The 21,568-nt window shown below is 42.1% G+C and overlaps 3 protein-coding genes across 3 annotated transcripts in view; 2 read left to right on the top strand and 1 right to left on the bottom strand.

Moving 5' to 3' along the window:
- LOC310857050 (protein phosphatase 1 regulatory subunit 12A) overlaps positions 1 to 21,568 on the bottom strand; it is a 336,915-nt gene that overhangs the window by 73,345 nt on the left and 242,002 nt on the right. The gene's annotated exons all lie outside the window — the stretch shown is intronic.
- LOC310857231 (extracellular calcium-sensing receptor-like) overlaps positions 11,452 to 21,568 on the top strand; it is a gene marked incomplete at its 3' end in the record, with an annotated part of 111,461 nt that continues 101,344 nt past the window's right edge. Inside the window, exon 1 of the mRNA XM_083762843.1 lies at positions 11,452 to 11,597. Within this exon, the coding sequence (XP_083618969.1) occupies positions 11,488 to 11,597 (110 nt within the window). The 5' untranslated portion in view covers positions 11,452 to 11,487. The remainder of the gene's footprint in view (positions 11,598 to 21,568) is intronic.
- On the top strand, positions 12,497 to 20,043 carry LOC310857998 (extracellular calcium-sensing receptor-like; the record flags this gene model as incomplete). Its single annotated transcript, XM_083764042.1, has 7 exons — positions 12,497 to 12,757; positions 14,686 to 14,937; positions 15,778 to 15,987; positions 16,369 to 16,644; positions 18,607 to 18,834; positions 18,930 to 19,053; positions 19,130 to 20,043. 7 exons carry the CDS (start codon positions 12,497 to 12,499, stop codon positions 20,041 to 20,043), a joined length of 2,265 nt encoding a protein of 754 aa, XP_083620168.1.

Raw genomic sequence — 21,568 nt, 5'->3', positions numbered from 1 at the left:
TAAATGTTATGATGAATTGAACATGGTGGACCCTCTTGTAAACAAGCGTCGTGCTTTATTGGTCGTCCACTCACATGATTGTGACAGTTTTGTATTGAATTGTGCTTGAAATGTACTGTAACTCTGCAAACTGGTAATACAAACTTCAATCAATCAAACCACGAAGTTCAACCTATCTTCACTTATTTTTAGACGTAGGCCTAGGCTCCTCCGTCCTTGACATGAAAATGTGTGGCAAACACTGGTTTAAACAACATTAGGAAACAATCCCAAATAATATTTGCAAGAAACTTTATAGAAAAAGAAGCCAAACCTCGCTTATAATAAGCGGACATGTCACCCTGTTCCGGGCTGTGTCTGGTGGTGGTTGTCTAAACCCCTGGCCTGGTGCGCCCCCTGGTGGGAAACTCTAAACATGACACCAGTGCAATCTGCAATTTGTAACTGGCGGTCCCCTGTAATATAATTGGTAACAAGATGACTCGCCCCGTTTCTGTTTTCCTCCCAGAATTTTCCCCAGTGAGGGGTGGGAGAGGCTGGACTGTTGGACAGCAGACGGCTGGACTTTGAATTTCTCTAACTATAAACTTTCATGACAGCAGACAGCCTAAGTACAAATATAATTTATGAAAAGCTACAGTAGCCTACTACATTGAAGTCTGTTCACAGAAGTTGTTGTATCTAGGCTATGTGGGGATTATCTGACAAGGTACCATTTGAGTGTGCAAAACCTTACATATACTAAATAATACTAAATTGTTTATAGGGTCAATATAAGTAAAATAATATAGCCTTTCTATCTTTTTATATTTTTACAAAAATAATACAAACAGCCAATAGCATATTACAAAGTTATCCCCCTCACTGGTGAATTCCGGGAGGAAAAACGGGCAAGCACCGGCCTATATATCTAGGTTCTATGTAGGGCTGTGTGTGTGTGTGTGTGTGTGTGTGTGTGTGTGTGTGTGTGTGTGTGTGTGTGTGTGTGTGTGTGTGTGTGTGTGTGTGTGTGTGTGTGTGTGTGTGTGTGTGTGTGTGTGTGTGTGTGTGTGTGTGTGTGTGTGTTTTAATCGTTGTCACCTTTACAACCAGGTACAGCTTGTAAGGACCAGGCGTTTGTGGAATGAGCAACACTGCTAAATGTGTGGGTTGCACCCCCAAAAATTGCCAAAATGGCAAATGGTTCGTACTATTCAACTATATAATTACTACTCGTCTGTGTTTGTCCCCGAAGGGCGATTTATTGTGTACCATGCAGCAAAACATAACAAGGCAGACATGGATCACATACAAAACATGGTAGGCTATAAAAGCACGTGGTACACATAGAACAACTAATAAAAACAGGATGGAAGAAGCAGCTTGGACTCCTCATGCATAGAAGGAGGCATGAGGTCAGTCCGCTGCCCCCCCAGGTTGGCAGAGGAAGTGTAGCGCCCAGGAGTAGGCCTACATTAGATAATTGAGGGATAAAAATTATAAATTAAAAAAATAAAAACAGGATGGCAGTTCAAGGTATCAATGTAGCATTGGAATTCATAACAAATTTAAAAATAATAATAATAATAAATAATTCATATACAAGAAGCGACAAGTTACCTCCACCTCCCATCGGCATTGAAAAGCCTGGATAGTCACAGGCACGAATGAGAACTTATTAAGGGACCAAGAAGTCTTATTTATTACTTAAATAATAAAAAAATGCTAACTTTGAACTGTTTGACCGCCAGCAATAAGTAAGTAAGTCAGAGAGACTTAAGTTATTGTCGGTATATCAGCGGGAGTCGATATCCCCGTTTCAATGCGCTAGAATCTAGTCGTGCATTGATATTATTCCATCTAGCGGCTGAGGTGGAGTGCCTTTTAATATCAATGCAATTGGTGGATACTAATACAGGGACAACTACAGGGACTTCTTCGGGGGGGTTTCACTAGTTGAGAAACCGTGAACTGAATGACCTGGTGACCTATGATGAGTCCATCCATGTTGTCATTTACTGACAATTTGGAGTTCAAGAAATTCTACAGAAATAGGGAGTTAGAATCTCAAGAAGGGGGAAGTGCACCGGATTGTCTGCATGGTTGAGTCATTATTATTAGGACATTTTACCAGTAGTCAATTCGGTTGAGAAACAGTGGGATGTATACACATGGGATGCATAGCAAGTGTTAACTTACAAAAGCACTAATCTTAGCCCATATCCCCATCCAGCACAACAGTGGTCCCCAGGTTGATTCTAAATAAGAGTGGTGGTCCCGTCCCCAGGTTGATTCTAAGTCAGGGTGGTGGTCCCCAGGTTGATTCTAAGTCAGGTTGGTGATCACTGGTTCACAATCAGTTGAAAACCCCTGCCATAGAGCGTTAAGACATATAGTCAGACCACGTCTTGAGCACAACAGTGAACGTTTGTTTGTATGGACGCCGCAGTTTACAGTAACAAACACACACAGTTGTACTGATTGATTGATCGATTGATTTATTAACAGTTTGCAGAATTACAGCTGTGTACTCGTAACTATGTACATTTACTTAAATGCAGCACTTACGTACACATTTGAGGTACGGTATTTGTACTTTCCATTGTCCAATACTTTTACTTCTACTCCAAAAAATTTACTTTTACTACACTACATTTATTTTAACAATTTGGAGATTTTAATTTTGATTAGAAAACTTACATTAACCACTTCAAACCTATACATTTCGGCCATTTGAAAATTGCAGATCTACAGGCATACAATACGTCGCAATGCGACGTTATTGTGAACTTTGTGATCAGCTTTGTGAGCTAGTGATCAGCTATTTTCGAAAGATTTTGTACACATTTTGAACTTGTGAAATGGGACATTCTGCAGTATGGGTACTTGTAGTACTTTAACTACATTTTTATGCCGATACTGTTATACGTTTACTCAAGTAAAACATTTGAGCCACTGGCAAAGGTTGTACTGCTGAGGTTTAAGTCTCTCAAATACAGAGACATTCAAAGTGTATTGTGCATGGGAATTGAACGCTTTCAAACACTCAACATTTCATGTTACTGATTGAGGAATTGACCTCAACCACAACACTTTATATTCTGCCTGGTTTCCAGTCAGCCTCACTGACACACTGACAGAGACCGCTCACAGAGACAGACAGACAGAGAGACCGCTCAGACAGATCAGAGACACCAAAACAGATAAGAGTTCAGATCAGAATGTCTATGATCAAATGGATTCAAGTGGTTTTCATTCTGCTGAGAGTGGACAACTCTCTACAGGACACTTATATCTACACAAGATCTGGAGACACCGTCAACCTGCCATATAACCCGTTACATGAAGAGCCTGGCTGTTTGTCAACTACGTGGCTTAATTTACTCAAAACAATCCGACTGTTGCTGTGGCTGAGCATGGTGTGAATAAACTGAGTGAAGCAGACAGACAGAGATTGGAGTCTAACTGCTCTCTGACTGTTAAAGATGTCACAGCTGAAGATTTTGGTGCATATGTCGGCCAAAAATGTTAAACCGGAAACGATTTTCGACATCTAGATCAACGGCGTGACCTGTTTGTACTGGACGTCACCATGACAAACAATGGGACAGAACAGAAATGTCATCTGCATGACTACAATGGAAGATGTTTTGGTCTCACTGTGAGCTGGATAAAGGACAGTAGTACCCTGGTAGAAAACACTCAGGATACCGCATGTTCTAGCACTCGGACCATCGACAGACACGACCAGACCAAGAGGTTTACATGTCAGGTTAAGACGACCAGAGAAGAGCTGAAGACGTCCATCGACTCTGTGAAGACACCGAGCCAACAAACCAGGCCTCGTCCATTAACCACGGAACCTGCTGTCGCCACAAGCCTGCCAACACCGAGACCGGGTAGGTTCACTAACTGTTTTATATCTGAGCCTTGCATTGCGTTACGACTGACCCCATCCAATGTAATCTCTTGAGACAGATGTATTTATAAAACCACGATCCATAATATATGGTACATATACACCGGTACATATATTAAAAAAAAATGTTGAGGGGCGTTAGCCCCTCCTATGCCCAGCTTTCCGGTCTGTGTGAACACAAACAAAATTGGCTCGTGATTGGCTGATTACCCCATAGCGATGATTTGATTGGCTGAGCAATAAAGTACAAATTTCTCCTCTCCTCTCCTCTCCTCAGTGGCCGTGGTGATCGTTGCGGTGGGCGTTGCCACAGTGGTCATGGCAATGGCGCTGGTGCATCTTCTTCATGATCAAGAGGAAGAACAAACCCACCCCCGACGTCGTTATATCCAGTTATATTCTCATTTGTAGATCTGAGGACGATTCTTTCTAAATGCTTTAAAAAAAGTTTAACACAATGCTAAAAACACCAAAAGGGGTTCCCGTTCTGAATGGGTTAAACCAGGGGTTTTCAACTGATTGTGAACCAGGGACCACCACCCTGACTTAGAATCAACCTGGGGACCACTGTGTTGGGTGGGGATATGGGCTAAGATTAGTGCTTATGTAAGTTAACACTTGCTAGGCAACATTGCAACAATGCTGGTTAACAAACTGCCCTCCCACTCTGGGCTCTTTGGTGTAGAGCACATTAAAACCTTCTACAGAAACCTAGGTATTTGTGAAGACGATTTTAAACTAGTTATGGTAACAACTGATGAGGTACTTAAGAAATCGAGTGCCCTCCAACCCCACAAGGCCACTGGCCTCCAAATTTCTCAGAGACTCAGCCATCTCTATAGCTCCAATCATCACCCACATAGTAAACCTCTCCATCAAACAGGGACAGGTCCCCCAAGATTTCAAACTGGTCAAAGTAACGCCCCTGCACAAGAAAGGGAGCAAATTGTGATGGAAAGAATTGTCTATGAACAGGTTGAAAAGTATCTTGCCACAAATAAGTTAATGTACGAGTTCCAATCTGGCTTCAGAACATCCCACTCCACTGACACACATGCCTTCTCTATTTGAACGACCACATCAAACATGAGGTGGATGCTGGCAAATACTGCGGCATGGTCATGCTGGACCTCCAAAAACTCCATACTGGTTAACAAGCTAAAAGCAATTGGTTTCGATAGCACATCAGTGAGCTGGATGCAATCCTACCTGGAGGGGAGAAAACAGATGGTGGAGGTGAATGGAACACTGTACTAAGCATTTAAAGTATGAGGTATAAAGTATAGCAGCCTTGTGTTCATAAAACAGAAAGATTGGGTATTGGGTATAAGACTGACGTTATGTTTATTTCAGGACCTTTCACTGCTTTGTCTCAACCATTACACTATGGCTCTGGTCTCAGCCACCGATATTTTGACATTCCTTTTTTTATTTTTATGCTGCCACTACTGTTGGAGCAGCCATAAACTACACAGGTTCATCCCGATGTTCTGGGCATCTTTGTAATGTTAGTGTTAGTAAAAAGCAGGTAAAGAGGTAATGTTTGAGCAGACTAACATCACTCACTCTACCATTCAATGTACAGTAGTAGAAGACGTGCAGGTTTACCCCGCAGCTACGTCAGCTCCGCCTACAGGAAATACGTAAGCTGCGACCATGAGAACCGTTTCTGGATTCGTCTTTATGTTTCTTTTCCCTTTATACCTCCTTTATGATGAATTCCTGTTCTGTTCTTTGGCTATATAGAAGTGTCTATTTGTACGTCTCTAAAAAATGCCATAGTGCCCCCCTTTGACCTATTGTAGTAAGACTGCTTCCAAAGCTATTTGGCATGACCCTCTACCATACTGTACAGTTGCAAAAGCATGACACTGCATGTATGTATTAGGGACAAAAAAAGATTTTTCACAAACCAGCAATTTTCATTGTCTCATAAAAACTTATTTCTTTCACTTGTAAAAATGTGCTACGATTTCTTGTCCGTATAGGTCCAAAGTTCACATGTAGAAGTTTCCGTGCATTTTGATCAAAGATCCTGGGAGGAGATACATTAACTGTTTTTCATATAATTGAAAATGGCGGGTGATCTAAAGGTCAGATTGATGAATTGAACAAGGTGGGACCCTCTTGTAAACAAATGTAATGCTTTATTGGGTCGTCCACTCACAGAATCAGAAAGACTTTATTGTCACACCTTAAAAGATCATTAATGGAAAAATAAGGGGGAAATGAATGTACCGAATTTCAGTTCATTAATAAAAATAAATAAACAGAATATGTCTCTATATATGATATCACAATATAAACAAAGATCAACACATAATAAAAAAACTAAGGGGCTAAAATGTAAGTATGCTTTTGTAAACAATAAATACAAATATGAATAAACATACAGCTATCTACTCTTCCAACTCCCTTTCATCTCCCTCACTGCTCGTCACCTAGCTTGTTGTTCTTGCAAAATTTGCCATGGAAGTTACCACAAGCAGAAATGCACTGTGCACTAAAATGCAGTGTGGCCCACGGCACGGACCACCTGTTTAAATGAAAACACCTGAACCTGGCCGCACCAGGTGTCATGTGACTATAAAACTAAAATCAAAGTTTGCTGCCAAAAACAACATTGCTTTTAATTGAGCTTATAAAATCCTTGGTATTCCTATTCCAATACAGAGAGGACATTATTCACTCTATTTCCTTATTCGCTGCTATTAATTAAGGGACCAAGAAGTCACGAAGTGACTTTGGTCACTTATTGTTTTTGTGTTTTTAAGGGACCAAGACGTTATGAAGTGACTTTGGTCACTTATTGTTTTTGGCCAAAGGGTGGCGCTATAGCACTGAATTGAAAATGCAAACTTTGAACGTGCATATCTCATGAACCGTTGGCAATGTGTATCAAAGTGTCATTGCCAACGGTCAAATGGTTCATGAGATATCAACGGCGCTGTGATACTTGCGGTCAGGTTTTTTCTGCACCCATGCAGCGAGAGAACAACAACCGGTCAAGACACCACACACACACACACACACACCATTACGTTATCGTAACATCCGGTTACGGATATTTGGCTCTTCAAAATAAGGGTTTAAAGGGGAAAAACCTTGTGCAATAAACAAATACATTAATCCCGGCGGGGATTGTTTAATTGATCTTTAACTCTTGAGAGCATAAAACTAAACCTCAATTGATGCTCTTAACTTAAGAGTCTTAAGGGTAAAAAGAAGAAGTCTACACAATTAGAGAATGTATAAGAATTGTTTATTTTGATCAGTGTTTTCCTGTTACCTCTCCTAATGGTACCAACATCAATAAAGCATGGAGTTGTGGACACATTCCAACGACAACAACACATTCTCTTGTGTCTACAAGGGGAAATGTCATCAAATGGTGGTCCGTGGCTGCAGAATAAATTGATATGAAAATGGTTGACGAGACCTGCTGTACTGTATATATTTATGGTATGAGACTGACGTGTTCAGTGTTCATTAATTTAATTTAATTAATATTTAACTGTTGTCCATCTCTGTGTGACTCGTTAATTTGAGCGTGTTTTGAGCAGATCTCCAGTGACTCGTTACCCTCGTTAGACGTGCTGGAGAATTAATTATCCTCCAACGTCCTACACCTGTTGGGTCACTGTTTCATCATCCCTGCATGGGCCACATGTCATCAGTGGTAAACACACACACACACACGCACGCACGCACGCACGCATGCACGCACAGACACACACACACACACACACACACACACACGCACACACACACACACACACACACACACACACACACACACACACACGCACACGCACACGCGCACACACACACACACACACACACACACACACACACACACACACACACACACACTCACCTGGGTATTGTCTGCTGTTGTTCTACAATCAACACCCACAGGACCACAATGGAAATAAATACTCAAGCTACCGTGGTTATTGTATTTCACTTTTCAAAAACATTTTGGGTGGTTTTATTGTCAATCAATCAATCAATCAATCAATCAATCAATCAGATTCATGATTCTGAACCCATTCCAAACATTAGTTTTGCACGAAAAACACTCCTTGGGCTAAAAACTGTCATAGCCTCTTGCCCAAATGTGCCCAAATGTGATGAGGTCAGCACATGTGGGCACAATTGGACAAGTGGCTATGGCCTAATTTATCCCAATGAGTCCAGAATCCAGTTGCAGAGAGGCGTGTTGAGACCCAGCGTGCTTCCCTATCAGCTGCTGCATTGGGGGATGATGGTGTTGAAAGCGGAGCTGAAGTCCATGAGCAGAATTCTGACATATAAACTGTATGTATTTCTCTTGTCGAGGTGTGTTAGGGCCAAGTGCAGGGCAGTAGACACAGCATCACCAGTGGACCTATTGGCCCGGTATGTACACTGACGGGGGTCCATCAGTCCTGACCAGGCTTCTGTGTTTCACCCCAGACACTGTTTAAGTTGCTTGCTTGATTCTCTATTTCGATATTTGATAAGACACACACACTAGGTAGAAGCTATCCTCACTGGTAAGAACACGTTTACCCTAACAGGAGGACTTATTCAAGGTTTCTTCGACTATGCATGCACCGTGACTAAATTTGACTGAGGGACTGCCATTGGATTTTTTTTGAATTTTCATGTCATATGAAAGCAGGGAATCATAGCTTCAAATTGACATATTGGTTGTTCAGTTTGGCCCACCAGTTTTGGAGATATGGCTTATAGAGTAGGCCTAATGTCAGAAAACAGCGAGTTGAGAAGGCTTGAAAGGCTCACTTCTGTGGTCTCTAACATTACACCTAGCTACATGTTTAAGCATTCATTTCATATTTACATGTTGATTTCAGCTCTGACAATTATTTCAGACATGCTCTAGTATGTGAAGAGTCTGCCTGTGCTATAAACTCATTTTTGAAAAAAAAAAAAGTGTTTCTCCTCTGGTGAAAAGCTGGAATTTGCGCGATGGCAGGCTCTCAGTCAAATCTGGTCACTCATGGTACCATGATAGCACCACAAAGGCCCTAAAAACTCTTGGCCTTACTGCTACAACTCACCTCACCCCTGCTCATAATTATGTATGGCTCAGGGTAGACAGAAACTTGCAATGGGCCTGGTCTACAAGATTTGCTACACCACAAAGACACCATAATTATGCACCTGTCAAAATACTTCCTAAATGTCAACGCCGTCCGTGAACCAGAGGTCAAAGTTCAAACCAGATTTGGCTCAAACAAGGGGTTACATTAGCTCCTATGCCACAGAAATGTGGCTGTTTTTGGCTACCGGTATATACTGTAGAAGTGTATATTTGTACGTCTCCAAATGTTATGATGAATTGAACGGTGGACCCTCTTGTAAACAAGTTTAATGCTTTATTGGGTAGTTTTTACAGTTTTTGTATTGAGTTGTGCTTGAAATGTACTGTAATTCTGCAAAAAGAGCACTTACGGGTGGCTGTAATTCTGGCCCCAGTAAGAAAAGGGTTTTTCACACAGTACTGAATATATACGGATGTCATTAAATGTTCTGGTGAATTGAAAATGGAGGATTGTGGATTTTGAATCCTCTTAGCAGACCTTATATTGAACTGTACTTTCATGTGCTTATTTTACAAACTGTTAAAGGGTGTGTTTGATATAAAAAAAAAAGGTTTTGTAATTTGTCTTAGTTTTCGTAGGTTTTCTGAGCTCAATTGCACCCCAAAAAAACAGAACTTTTAACATTCAGTTGATTGTCTGTGGTCTGGGGTTTTCTGGCTCAAACAAGTGCTCTGATTGTCCTGAGGGTTGTGATGTAAGAGTCCACAAATCCCATATATGACATAACAATTTGCCAGCAGATGTCACTGTTGAGGCCTGTTTGCCTGTTGTCATTGCAGCTCAAAAGGCTTCAGAAAACACAGAGAAAAACCCAGCCCACAGACAATCCACTGAATGTTTGAAGTTCAGGTTGTGTGTAATTGAGATGCTGTAGTGCCAGTCAAATGTTTGTAGAAATAAATGTACCCACTTGCCCTGCTGTGCTACGAAACCTGATGTATAGATTTATGTGCAGGTTAACAGACTCTGAGAACAGCATCATTGCATCACTTTCTAACCCTGCTAAGAGCTCTGTTAGACTATCATCTAAACTGTGGAGCCACTGGCGTTCTAGCATGTATGTACATACATACATGCTTAATGCTTGCTTAAGGCATATAAGTCCCCCCTGTTTGTTTGTTTGTTTATGCTTTGTTTATTTATAGTTTGTTTACTTTTGTGTTTTTATGTTTTATGTGCTCCGCCCTATGGACCCCCCTGTGAGTGTCTTGAATAAAGTTTGAATTTAATTTAATTGAGGTTATTAAACATAAAATTAAAATGAAAAAAAATGAAAAAAATAATATTATCCACCCCAAGTTCATGCTGGCACCCATCAATTATTCTCTTCCCATCCAGACCATGATCTGGCATGCACGCATGCATGCGTGTATGTGTGTATGCGTGTATGTGTGTAATGTATTTGGTTGGAATGGGTAGGGTTTAAAAAAAGGCAAGAATTTGCTCTGGTGCACTGGCCTAAAAGTGGGTCCTTAAAAACTGCTAAAACGTCTGAAATGTATGTATGTAGGTATGTATGTGTGTGTGTATTTTAAAAGGGGGGGGGGGGCCTTTTTGGTAAAAATCCCTGCCCGCAATACCTTCCTATATTTAAAATGAGTCCAAAATAGGGTTACCAGTGAAGGGCCAACTGCCTATTCACTGGGGACTATGCAAGGCAGAGGCGTCCACCCCCCTGAGTCCAAGTTTAAGCTAGACCGCATACATATATGTATGTATGTATGTATGTATGTATGTATGTATGTATGTATGTATGTATGTATGTATGTATGTATGTATGTATGTATGTATGTATGTATGTATGTATGTCAAGGGCCACACCCCAAGGAGTGGGGACTAAATTATTATGTATTCTTATAATATGAGAATACATCATTTAGTCCCCCTATCTCACCAGGGCCACATTGGCAACTATAGCATCTTGCCAATGTGGCCCTCATGGTGAGATAGAGTCACATTACTGGACACACACACATTCTTTTCATATTGAAATTTCATATTGTTAATGTATGTTATAATACTGTAGGTCTGCCTCTGCTCAGGTGGGTGTGGGTGAAATATTAGTTGGCATGCACGCATGCAGGCACGCATGCACTCACGCACGCAAGGAAGCACACACGCATGCACGCACACACACACACACACACACACACACACACACACACACACACACACACACACACACACACACACACACACACACACACACACATGTGATGGCACATCACATACGCGTGTCTGTGATGTTGGGGGGGTGGCACAGCACTGCGTATAAAACGTATAAAACTGGACAATGGCTTTAGAGAAAGGGAGGAGGGGGTTAGACAGAGCAGGACAGACATGAGGGCTTCTCTATTAACTCTACACATACACCTGCTTTCACACTTGATGTTGTTCTGTCATTCCTCCTCTCCTCTGTCTTCCTCTGCGTCCTCCTCCTCTTCTTGTGAGTTACAGGCTCAGTTTAATCTCAACAGAATGTACAAGCCTGGAGACGTGGTTCTGGGAGGGTTGTTTCCGATCCACTTCTCCTATGTGTTCCCTGAGCTGTCTTTCACCTCCGAGCCACAGGACCCCACCTGCTATGGGTGAGTAATCTGAGTATCACACGTACGGTAGCAAGCAGGCGGTCCCGCCTATAGCTATAAAGTGGAGGAGAGAGCATATCCTAATTTAAAATGTGTCTAGTTCACAGGATTAGAAACAATGTAGGAACTATACACCTACTGAATGTTATTAGAGAGTCTGGAACTATACAACTCACTCCAGGGGGCCGCATTGCATATTATACTGTCGTAGAAAAAATTGCTGATCTACAAGCTCAAAAAGCGTCGCACTGCGACGTATTTTGAGCTTGTAGATCAGCTATTGTTGCTATATTTCAATTGAAATTCAGAATAATCTTTTGCTATTTATTTTATTGGAATCCTGAAAAGTAATATTTGTATTTTATTTCAAATGCCGTTGAAATGCCTTAAATTATAGTTATGTTAACATTAATACAAATACATTGGACATTATAAAACTAGTCATTAAGCTAATTCAATTTAGACATCATTAAAGTCATGTTTTGCATGTTTGAAAATGTAACAAATTGAAATCAATCATCATCATCATTCGAGTGCCCTCGAGATCTGCGACACAAGCTGCTTCCACTGGTCTCTGTTGCTCATTGCCACACCAAGTTCATTCACAGTCAGTCCTTTGTCCCTATTACTCAGTAAGCTAATTCAATTTAGATTAAAGTCATTAAAGTCACGTTTTGCATGTTTGAAAATGTAACAAATTGAAATCAATAATATATTGCATAACATGCGGGCCACAATAAGTGATGGGGGGGGGGGGGGGGGGCGCCATTTGCCCATGTATGCCATAGTATAACCATGTTGTTTATTTCCACAAAGGTGAAAGTGAAAAGATAACGTGAACATCATATATTGCTTTGCGTTATAGTTTCAACATTGCCATGTTCAGATGGGCCCAGACCATGGCGTTCGCCGTGGCAGAGATCAACGAGAACCCCGACCTGCTGCCCAACGTCACCCTGGGATACCGTCTCTACGACACCTGCTACACCATCGGAGTGGCGTTCAGCGGAGCGCTGTCGTTGGTCAGCGGGAGAGAGGAGCACTTCCGATTGGACGAGAGCTGCGCGGGCTTTCCGCCGGTGATTGGCGTCGTGGGCGACAGTTGGTCGGCGCAGTCTGTCGCCATCTCTAGCGTGGTGGGTTTGTACCGCATGCCCATGGTGAGTTAATATGCTTATGCTAGTGATCTCTAGCGTGGTGGTTGTCAGACTCATGACTGTATAGGATTGTTAAAGGGCAAGACCACTTTTTTTGAAGTTTGGGTTGTTTTCTTACCTTATTATGGGCAAACTATTACATTCCATGAGTTAATTCGCTTCCATTGTGAAACGGCTCTGAAAGTCACTCTTTTAGCACATAAACGAACGCAACAAAAGCTGATTCTGACAGTTTATGACATCAGTAAAACTCATGCAGTTTTATTTTTTATAAAAAATGTCAACTTTGTCTTGTTTTGACTAATTTGTGTAGAAAGAAGATCCGGTAGGTATGCCTACGCCGACCGATTCACTACTGTTGCAAAACGATCTGATTGGACCCAAACTGTACAATAAGGAAGTGGTCCTTATTGGAAACGATGGGGATGTAAACAAATGGATTTGATCTCGTCCGCTTGTCACTAAAAACATACACAATGGACGTGTTTGAGGGAGACACTTTAGAAGACACTTTAGAAGAAGTGTGTAAAGTGTCTGTGTCTGGGATTGATATATGCGAGGGTGCATCTCAAACAGCGTGGAGACTTCTGTTTACAAACAAAATCTCGCAAGACGGCCCGCGAGAGTTGGGAACGCCGTAGTACTGCTGCAGTCTATCTCCGACTAAAATAGTAACTTTATAAATCTATCTTAAAAGACGAAAATAAAACTGCATGAGTTTTCCTGATGTCATAAACTGTCAGAATCAGCTTTTGTTGCGTTGGTTTATGTGCTAAAAGAATGACTTTGAGAGCTGTTTCACCGTTACAATGGAAGTCAATGAGTGACTATTTTTATTTCTTAAATTGCTAATAAACAACACAACCGAGCGAAATAACTCATGGAATGGAATAGTTTGCCCATAATAAGGTAAGAAAACAACCCAAACCTCTCAAAAAGTTAACCCTTTAACACATGCACCCGTATGTTACAGTACAGTGGTGTGTTTTCCAGGTCAGTTACTATGTTACAGTACAGACGTGTGGTGTGTTTTCCAGGTCAGTTACCATGCCATGTGCTCCTGTCTGAGTGACCGGATTAAACACCCGTCCTTCTTCAGAACGGTCATAACTAACACCGTCCAGGTGAATGTTCCACACTCTCCACTGACTCCATGGCAAATTCTTAATGTTCTTGTTTACACATCATTATATTAATGTTCTTATTTTGATATTGAATGTCAAGTCTCCAGGTTTTCTTAAGAATATGTATGACACTGATTAACTACTATACACACTATGACACATTAGTTCTGGTGGTTCTCAAATGTTTTATAATAAGGACCCCCTTAACTCGGAGAGTGTACAAATGGAAACAAATGGACCCAGTAAGTGAGTAAGGGCTAGCTATTTACGTGTTTCTGGCAATATTATTGTCCGGTCATTTGTACGTCCCTGGCAAAAAGGGACGTTTGACAAGAAATGTCCACCACAAGCCAGCGTGACGATGTCACGCGATGACCCTGCTTGAGTAATTACTGCTGGAGCCTATAGTGGTCTGTGTTGACACTGACAGTAGGCCTATATCAAAAGAGAATCATTAGACATTGTCATTGTGGAATCTGTGCAGGAGATTCACTGATTCACTCTGACTCATTTATATTAGATAGATAGATAGATAGATAGATAGATAGATAGATAGATAGATAGATAGATAGATAGATAGATAGATAGATAGATAGATAGATAGATAGATAGAAAAATGCAGCCACACATAAAACATCAGTGACAAACAAAAATGCATAACAGAGGGAGACACAACACAGACAGACAGACAGACAGACAGACAGACAGACAGACAGACAGACAGACAGACAGACAGACAGACAGACAGACAGACAGACAGACAGCTATTCTATTTCATCATCCAACCAGGTGCAAGCTATGCTCCAGATTATGCGACGGTTCGAGTGGACCTGGTTCGGGTTGCTCTATCACGATGACGACTTTGGCCACGACGCATTCCACATCTTCCAGTCCGAACTGGCTCGGACCGGGTGGGGATGCCTGGCCTACGCGGAGCCTATTCCCTTGGACAGCAACCCCGCCGGACTGCAGAGGATCGTCTCTGTGGTGAAGACCTCCACTGCACGCGTGGTGGCCGTCATCGAAAACGGGATCCGTGCGATTAAACTCATGGACGAGGTTGGGAGGTTACATGAAATGGGTTATATTGGAGTGATGATTGAAACTCTTTATTATGAATAATAATAACCCCTCAAGATGTACTGCATAGCATCTTGTTTTCGAGGGGGTCCTCAAGTCAAAGATACTGTACAATGTATAGTTGTATAATCATTTACAAGAAAGACCATTAGACAAGAAACTGACTCATCTAGGTTGATATTTAATGGCAATGCAATTGAATCAGTATTAGGTTCAAATTAAATGCTCAGTAATTATGTATATTTAACGTCTCTACACAAAACAAACTTAATTCTTTAATCCCCAAACATCTTGGCTCCCATCGACAGATGGCAGATTACCGCCCACCCTAGAGCCTGATGTCCCTCCCTGACGTTTCTTCCAGTAAACTGTAAGGGGGAGTTTTTCGTTGCCACTGTCGCTAAAGCAATGCTTGCTCAGGGTGGGACAGCGTCAGGTCTCTGCTCTACATGTAAAGTCTCTTGAGACAACTTGTTGGCATTTTGACACTTGGATACAATTTAATTTAATGTAATTAACTGCTTTCCAAATTTGTGCAGGCCCTGGGTAAGCAAACCGGCCTGGCGGGGAGGGGGCTCATGCGTTGGTCCGACATACTAACAGTGCAAAATATAACAGTCTGACACATGCGTGGCCGGTTAAGACGCCCCCCGTGGCTCCAGACATGTGCTGCCGGTTAAGACACATACGTGGCTTCCCTGTGAGGTTGAGGTTAGGGTTAGGTTAGAGTTTGTGGTAGCCGGGGTGTCGGACTAAATCAAGTTGTTGTTGTTGATGTCATAAATGTTCTTTCTTGTTGACGATGATCTCAATCAACAGGTGGTGAGACAGAAGGTGACAGGTCTCCAGTGGGTAGCTGGCGTGCAGTTCATAGAACACTGCAACGACCACAGCCCTGGGGTCTACATCCCCTACCTGAGGGGCAGCCTGGGGGTCTCCATCCGCCGTGGAGACATACCAGGCCTCAGGGACTTCCTGCTGAAAATACGGCCCGGAAACGACCCAGACAAGAGCCACGAAAATACCTTGGTGAGTGTTTGTTTGCTTCCAAAGCTCAAAGTGTTCGTCGGGATGTCGCGCTTATGGTCAGTCCCCAGTGTGACAACCCACATAGCTATAAACATTTTGTCAGAATGTAGACTAGAGCTTAAGAGTGTGATTGTCCTGGAGAGGAATCTCTTCAGGATAGTCTATTGCCAGTGCCCTTGTGGCTGCGGAGTCTACAGCTTCTGTATTATTACATGCTGGCTGTCTTAGTATATTTAAGACATTTCATTCGTATGTCCTTTTTTAAATATTGTTTCAAAGAAAGGAGGTTGCACGGCTCGTAGCCATGATGAAATAATTATTCTTTTAACCAGTTTTTAGATGTTCAACAAGGTATCATAGGTCTTGATTTTGTTTCTGCAGGTGAGGCAGTTTTGGGAGCACACGTTTCAGTGTAAATTTGCACCCCTTCCATCAGAGTGGGTGGATGCTGGTGGAAGGGTGTGTACTGGACAAGAGGACCTGGGGACAGCAGAAACTAAACTTCTGGATGTGTCTGACCTCAGGGGCGAGTATAATGTGTACAAGGCTGCGTATGCTCTGGCCTATGCCCTCCATGACATGCTACAGTGTGTGCCAGGAAGAGGGCCTTTCACTGGGCACAGCTGTGCCACTTTGCAGACTATACAGCCATGGCAGGTGAAATGTTAATATACAGTTCGCTAGAGTTTCCAGTTGGAACACATACTGACATACTAGTATGAAACTATTAATAATCGTCTTGAAATGATGCAGGCCTATATACGTTTCTATTATATGAATTTGTTTGTTTGTTCGTTTATTGAATTATTAAAGGTCTTCAACCGCTTATCTAGAGTCAGGTCATGGGATAGCTCCATACATCCCTTTCCGAGCAACATTAGCCTTCCCCCTGGGGGATCCTGAGGCCGATTGTATCCACAGTTGTATTCTTTTGGTCGGGCGCACTTCATGGCCATAGGTCAGAGTAGGAACGAAGATTGCTCGGTAGACAGAGAGCTTTGGCTTCTGGCTCAGCACAGCGACTGCAATACCACTCTTTGTGCTCCGATTCTCTGGCTGTTCTCCCGCTCCGTCCTTCCCTCAATCATGAACAAGACCCCGAGATACTTCTACTTATTTACCTGAGGCAAAGTCTTGTTCCCTACTTGGAGTGCACAATCCACAGTCCTGCTGAGAAACATGGCCTCAGCTATGGAGATACTGATCCTCATCCCAGTATCCCAGCCCACCATTCGCAAAAAGCAGTGAAGCAACCCTTAGCTCACCAAACCGTATACCCTCTCCACCACGACTTTGCATCAAGATCCTGTTCATGAATATTACAAAGAGGGACAAAGCTAAGCCCTGGTGGAGGCCAATCCCCACCAGAAATGCATCTGACTTACTACCGAACACAGGGACACAGTTCCTGCCCTGGGGAATATAATATTGGATTGCCCGTAATAAGATCCCCCTCAATCCATATTGCCACAGAGCCTCCCACAGATCCGCTGGGGGACCCGGTCATATTCCTTCTCCAAATCCACAGAACAGGATGTAGACCAGGAGACCAGGAATGCATACTTCCAGGCCTGTCCAGGATCCCTGCAAGAGTAAAGAGCTGGTCAGTTGTTTAGACAATGCAGAACGGATTCTGCATCGCTCCTCTTGAATCAAGGGTTTGATCATTACACCCTACACCTACACCCTCGTTTTCCAAAACGAACATTTCCCAGGAAGGCTGAGTAATGTGTGATGTGTCTATAGTTGAGAGACTCTCGTCCGTCTTTTTAAACAGTGGGACCACTACCCCGGTCTGCCACTCCTTCGGCCTAGACTTACACACAATGTTGAAAAGACGTGTCAACCAAGACAGCTCTTCACCACCCAGAGACTTCAGCATTTCTGGACGGATCTCGTCAACCCCCGGAGCTTCGCAACTGTGGGAGTTGTTTAACTACCTCTATGACTGAGGTCCCCCGTCATCCTTCAGCTCTGCCCATGTCCGAGAGGGTGGATCTGATCTCATTGCGCTCAGGCGGACCAGCTGTGTACAGAAGAAATGGCACTCTGCTGACTTCCAATTAGGAAGTTGTCGGGCGTTGGAAGGAACACTTTGAGGAACCAAAGTGTTCCACCACCATCTGAACCAAGTGATAAGTTGACATTTCAACCCCTCTCTTCACCCGAGTGTCCAGAACATACGGCCTCAGAGAACATAAGATCTGTTCTCCCATAACATACGGTCAATTTAAATCTTTGATTGCAGACTAACCCCCAAGTGTCTGCAACTGTTTTTAAACATGCGTGCTACATCACACGATGAGGAAATGTTGCTGTTCTGTTCTGTTTTTGTTTATTTCTATGAAATCTTGTAAGATGTTGTATCTCGACGACACTGCAAATGAGGGTGACCTCAATGTCTTTCGAGAATAAAAAAAAGCTTGGATGAATGAATGAGATCAGATATGATTACACAATCAATCATTTACCTTCGGCCTAGGATGCTATCCCTGCTCTGATACATTATAGTCAATCCATGACTAGCTCAGAAGTCCAATAACAAGTCGCCAGTGTCACAATTGTACACCTTATAGTGTTTTTAAGTGTATTTTTCCTACCATTTGTCACCATTTCTAGCTTGTATATTACCTGCAAGAGATCAACTTCACCACATCAGCGGGTGATCAAGTATCATTTGATGAGAATAGTGAAGCCTCACCAATCGTTGATGTCATGAACTTGGTGTGGCTCCCAGATGGAAGCACAAAGGTTCAGAATGTAGGTTTGTACAAGAAGTCAGAATCAGCAAGAGAAGTACTCATCCTCGATGAAGACAGAATCTTCTGGAACTCTGAAACCAACAAGGTCACTTTGGCTTTCTAAAATACCTGATGTTGAGCACATGATGTAAATGCAATTTAGTTTAGACTGACACTGATCACTGTTGCTTTCCTCTGTAGCCTCCTCGGTTAGTGTGCAGTGAGAGCTGTTCCCCTGGAACCCGTGTGGCCAGAAGGAAAGGAGAACCTGTCTGCTGCTTTGACTGCATCGCTTGTTCTGAGGGAGAGATCAGCAATGAGACTGGTAGGTTCATATTCTGTATGTAGAGTAGGTTATCTTCAGGCTGATACTGTCTCTTTGATCATCCTTTCTTTGTTAGACTCTACAGAGTGCACAAGTTGCCCAGAGGACTTCTGGTCCAGTCCCCAGCGTGACCACTGTGTCCCCAAGAGTGTGGAGTTCCTCTCCTACCACGAGCCCCTGGGTATCTCCTTGACAACCATCTCATTGATAGGCACACTATTCTGTGCCATTGTCATGGGCATATTCATCTATTATCGAGACACACCCATGGTGCGCGCCAACAACTCAAAACTCAGCTTTCAACTTCTGATGTCACTCAAACTGTGTTTCCTGTGTTCACTTCTGTTCATTGGCCGTCCCAGACTCTGGACTTGTCAGCTGAGGCATGCAACATTTGGGATCAGCTTTGTGCTGTGTGTCTCGTGTATCCTGGTAAAGACTATGGTGGTGTTGGCTGTGTTCAAGGCCTCCAAGCCTGGGGGTGCAGACATTCTGAGGTTTTTCGGTACAATACAGCAGAGAGGAACCGTTCTGGCTCTCACTTCCATCCAGGCAATAATCTGCATAGCCTGGCTTGTGTCTGCCTCACCGACTCCTCATAAAAACACACAATACAACAGTGGTAAGATAGTCTATGAGTGTGCGGTGGGATCAACAGTTGGTTTTGCAGTGTTACTAGGTTATATCGGTTTACTGGCACTCCTCAGCTTCCTCCTAGCATTCATGGCAAGGAATCTTCCAGACAACTTCAATGAAGCCAAGTTGATCACCTTCAGCATGTTGATTTTCTGTGCCGTGTGGATAGCATTCATCCCAGCATATATCAGCTCTCCAGGCAAATATGCAGACGTAGTGGAGGTATTTGCTATTTTAGCTTCTAGTTTTGGCATCTTGGTGGCGCTGTTTGGACCAAAGTGTTACATAATCCTTTTGAAACCTGATAGAAACACTAAGAAGTCCATTATGGGACGCAGTTCCACAACGACGTAGAATAAGAAATTCAATGATAAATTGATTAATATTATATTATATTATATTATATTATATTATATTAATTATATTATAATGTTTATGTATATATATTTGATCACCTTGTTATGTAGTAATATTCTGTTTTTATTCAAATAAATCAAATCAGAGATGCAAACATCTATAATATTGTCTATAATTAAGAATGTTGGTGAAAGGTTCAGCTTAAAGACATTTGTTGACTTTAGACCTATATAGATTGTAAAGAATTGCACCAAGTTATAGCTATTATAGTCTATAACAGCATTGTTTTTTATTTTGATGGCATCTGTTTTCATTGGGTAAAAGCTGCTTTGTGTGATACCGTTTCACACCACTGGTCACAACAATCTGTGAATAAATTCCTTACCGAGAAATGTCTTCATCAATGTGTTTGTAAAGGTGTCTAAACACATCTCACAATCTCAAAAGACTGAAATTCAGTTTCCAAATCTGAAATCTGTGACAGCTGCTGAAAGTTGGGGTCCCATGACCTTATGGAAAAAAGTACTCAAATGTTTTACTTAAGTATCAATACTGTAATATAGAAAGTGTACTTGTTGAGTAAAAGTACAAAAGTGTTGCCATGCATCAAAATGTATACTTTAAGTACCAAAAGTACAGAATGTCTCATCAAGTTTTAAAATAGGTTCAAAATAGCAGATCTACAAGCTGGATATTTTCAAATGGCCAAAATGTACACAGGTCTGAAGTGGTTAATGCATGGTTTGTAAATTGTAATAATAATCAAAATCTACAAAGTAAAGGAACTAAAGTTTTCAAATATTAAAAGTACAACATTTGTCTCTGAGATGTAGTGGAGTAGAAGTAAAAGTATGAGAAATTGGAAATATACTCAAGTAAAGTACAAATAACACAACATTGAACTTAAGTACAGTACTTAAGTAAATTTACTAAGTTACTTCCCACTGCATTAAATTAATGTGACTTATTGTGGCATATTTAAAACACACCTTTATTTTTTAATTTTTTTAAGGGGCGCTAGCCCCTCCTATATACAGCTTTTGTCCTCGCACGGCTCAATATTTTGCCATTGACAATGAAAGGAGAAATTAAGGTCAAATGTCCGCCAAATATGACGTACATTTGTGGCAACGGGCATTCTGAGTGGCCAGTATGAAATGATCCATGATGATGTACGACCAGGGCCGGATCTACCATAATATGGGCCCTTGGGCACAATTAAGGGGCCCCTAAAAAAAAAAAAAATTGTGTTTTATTGTTGGTGAGAACGCAGCTGAAAAGTGCAATTGTGTGTAAAGCAGCAACAATGCGGGTGGCCTCACTAGGCCAGGGGTTCTCAACGTTTTTGGCCCCCAGAAATGCTTTGGCAATGACTCGGGACCCCCGCCCCCTCCCGAGTCCCGACCCCCAATAATAATTGACTGCTACAATAACCTTAATAATAGAGACAAATAATTACTGAAACCAGATATAATCATTAGGGAAGGTGTGTGGATGTAAACTCTTCATTTCCATTTTCCAG

The sequence above is a fragment of the Protomyctophum parallelum genome, assembly GCF_964188405.1.
Source record: "Protomyctophum parallelum genome assembly, chromosome: 4".
NCBI lineage: Eukaryota > Metazoa > Chordata > Actinopteri > Myctophiformes > Myctophidae > Protomyctophum > Protomyctophum parallelum.
This window is presented reverse-complemented; position numbering and strand designations above follow the sequence as displayed.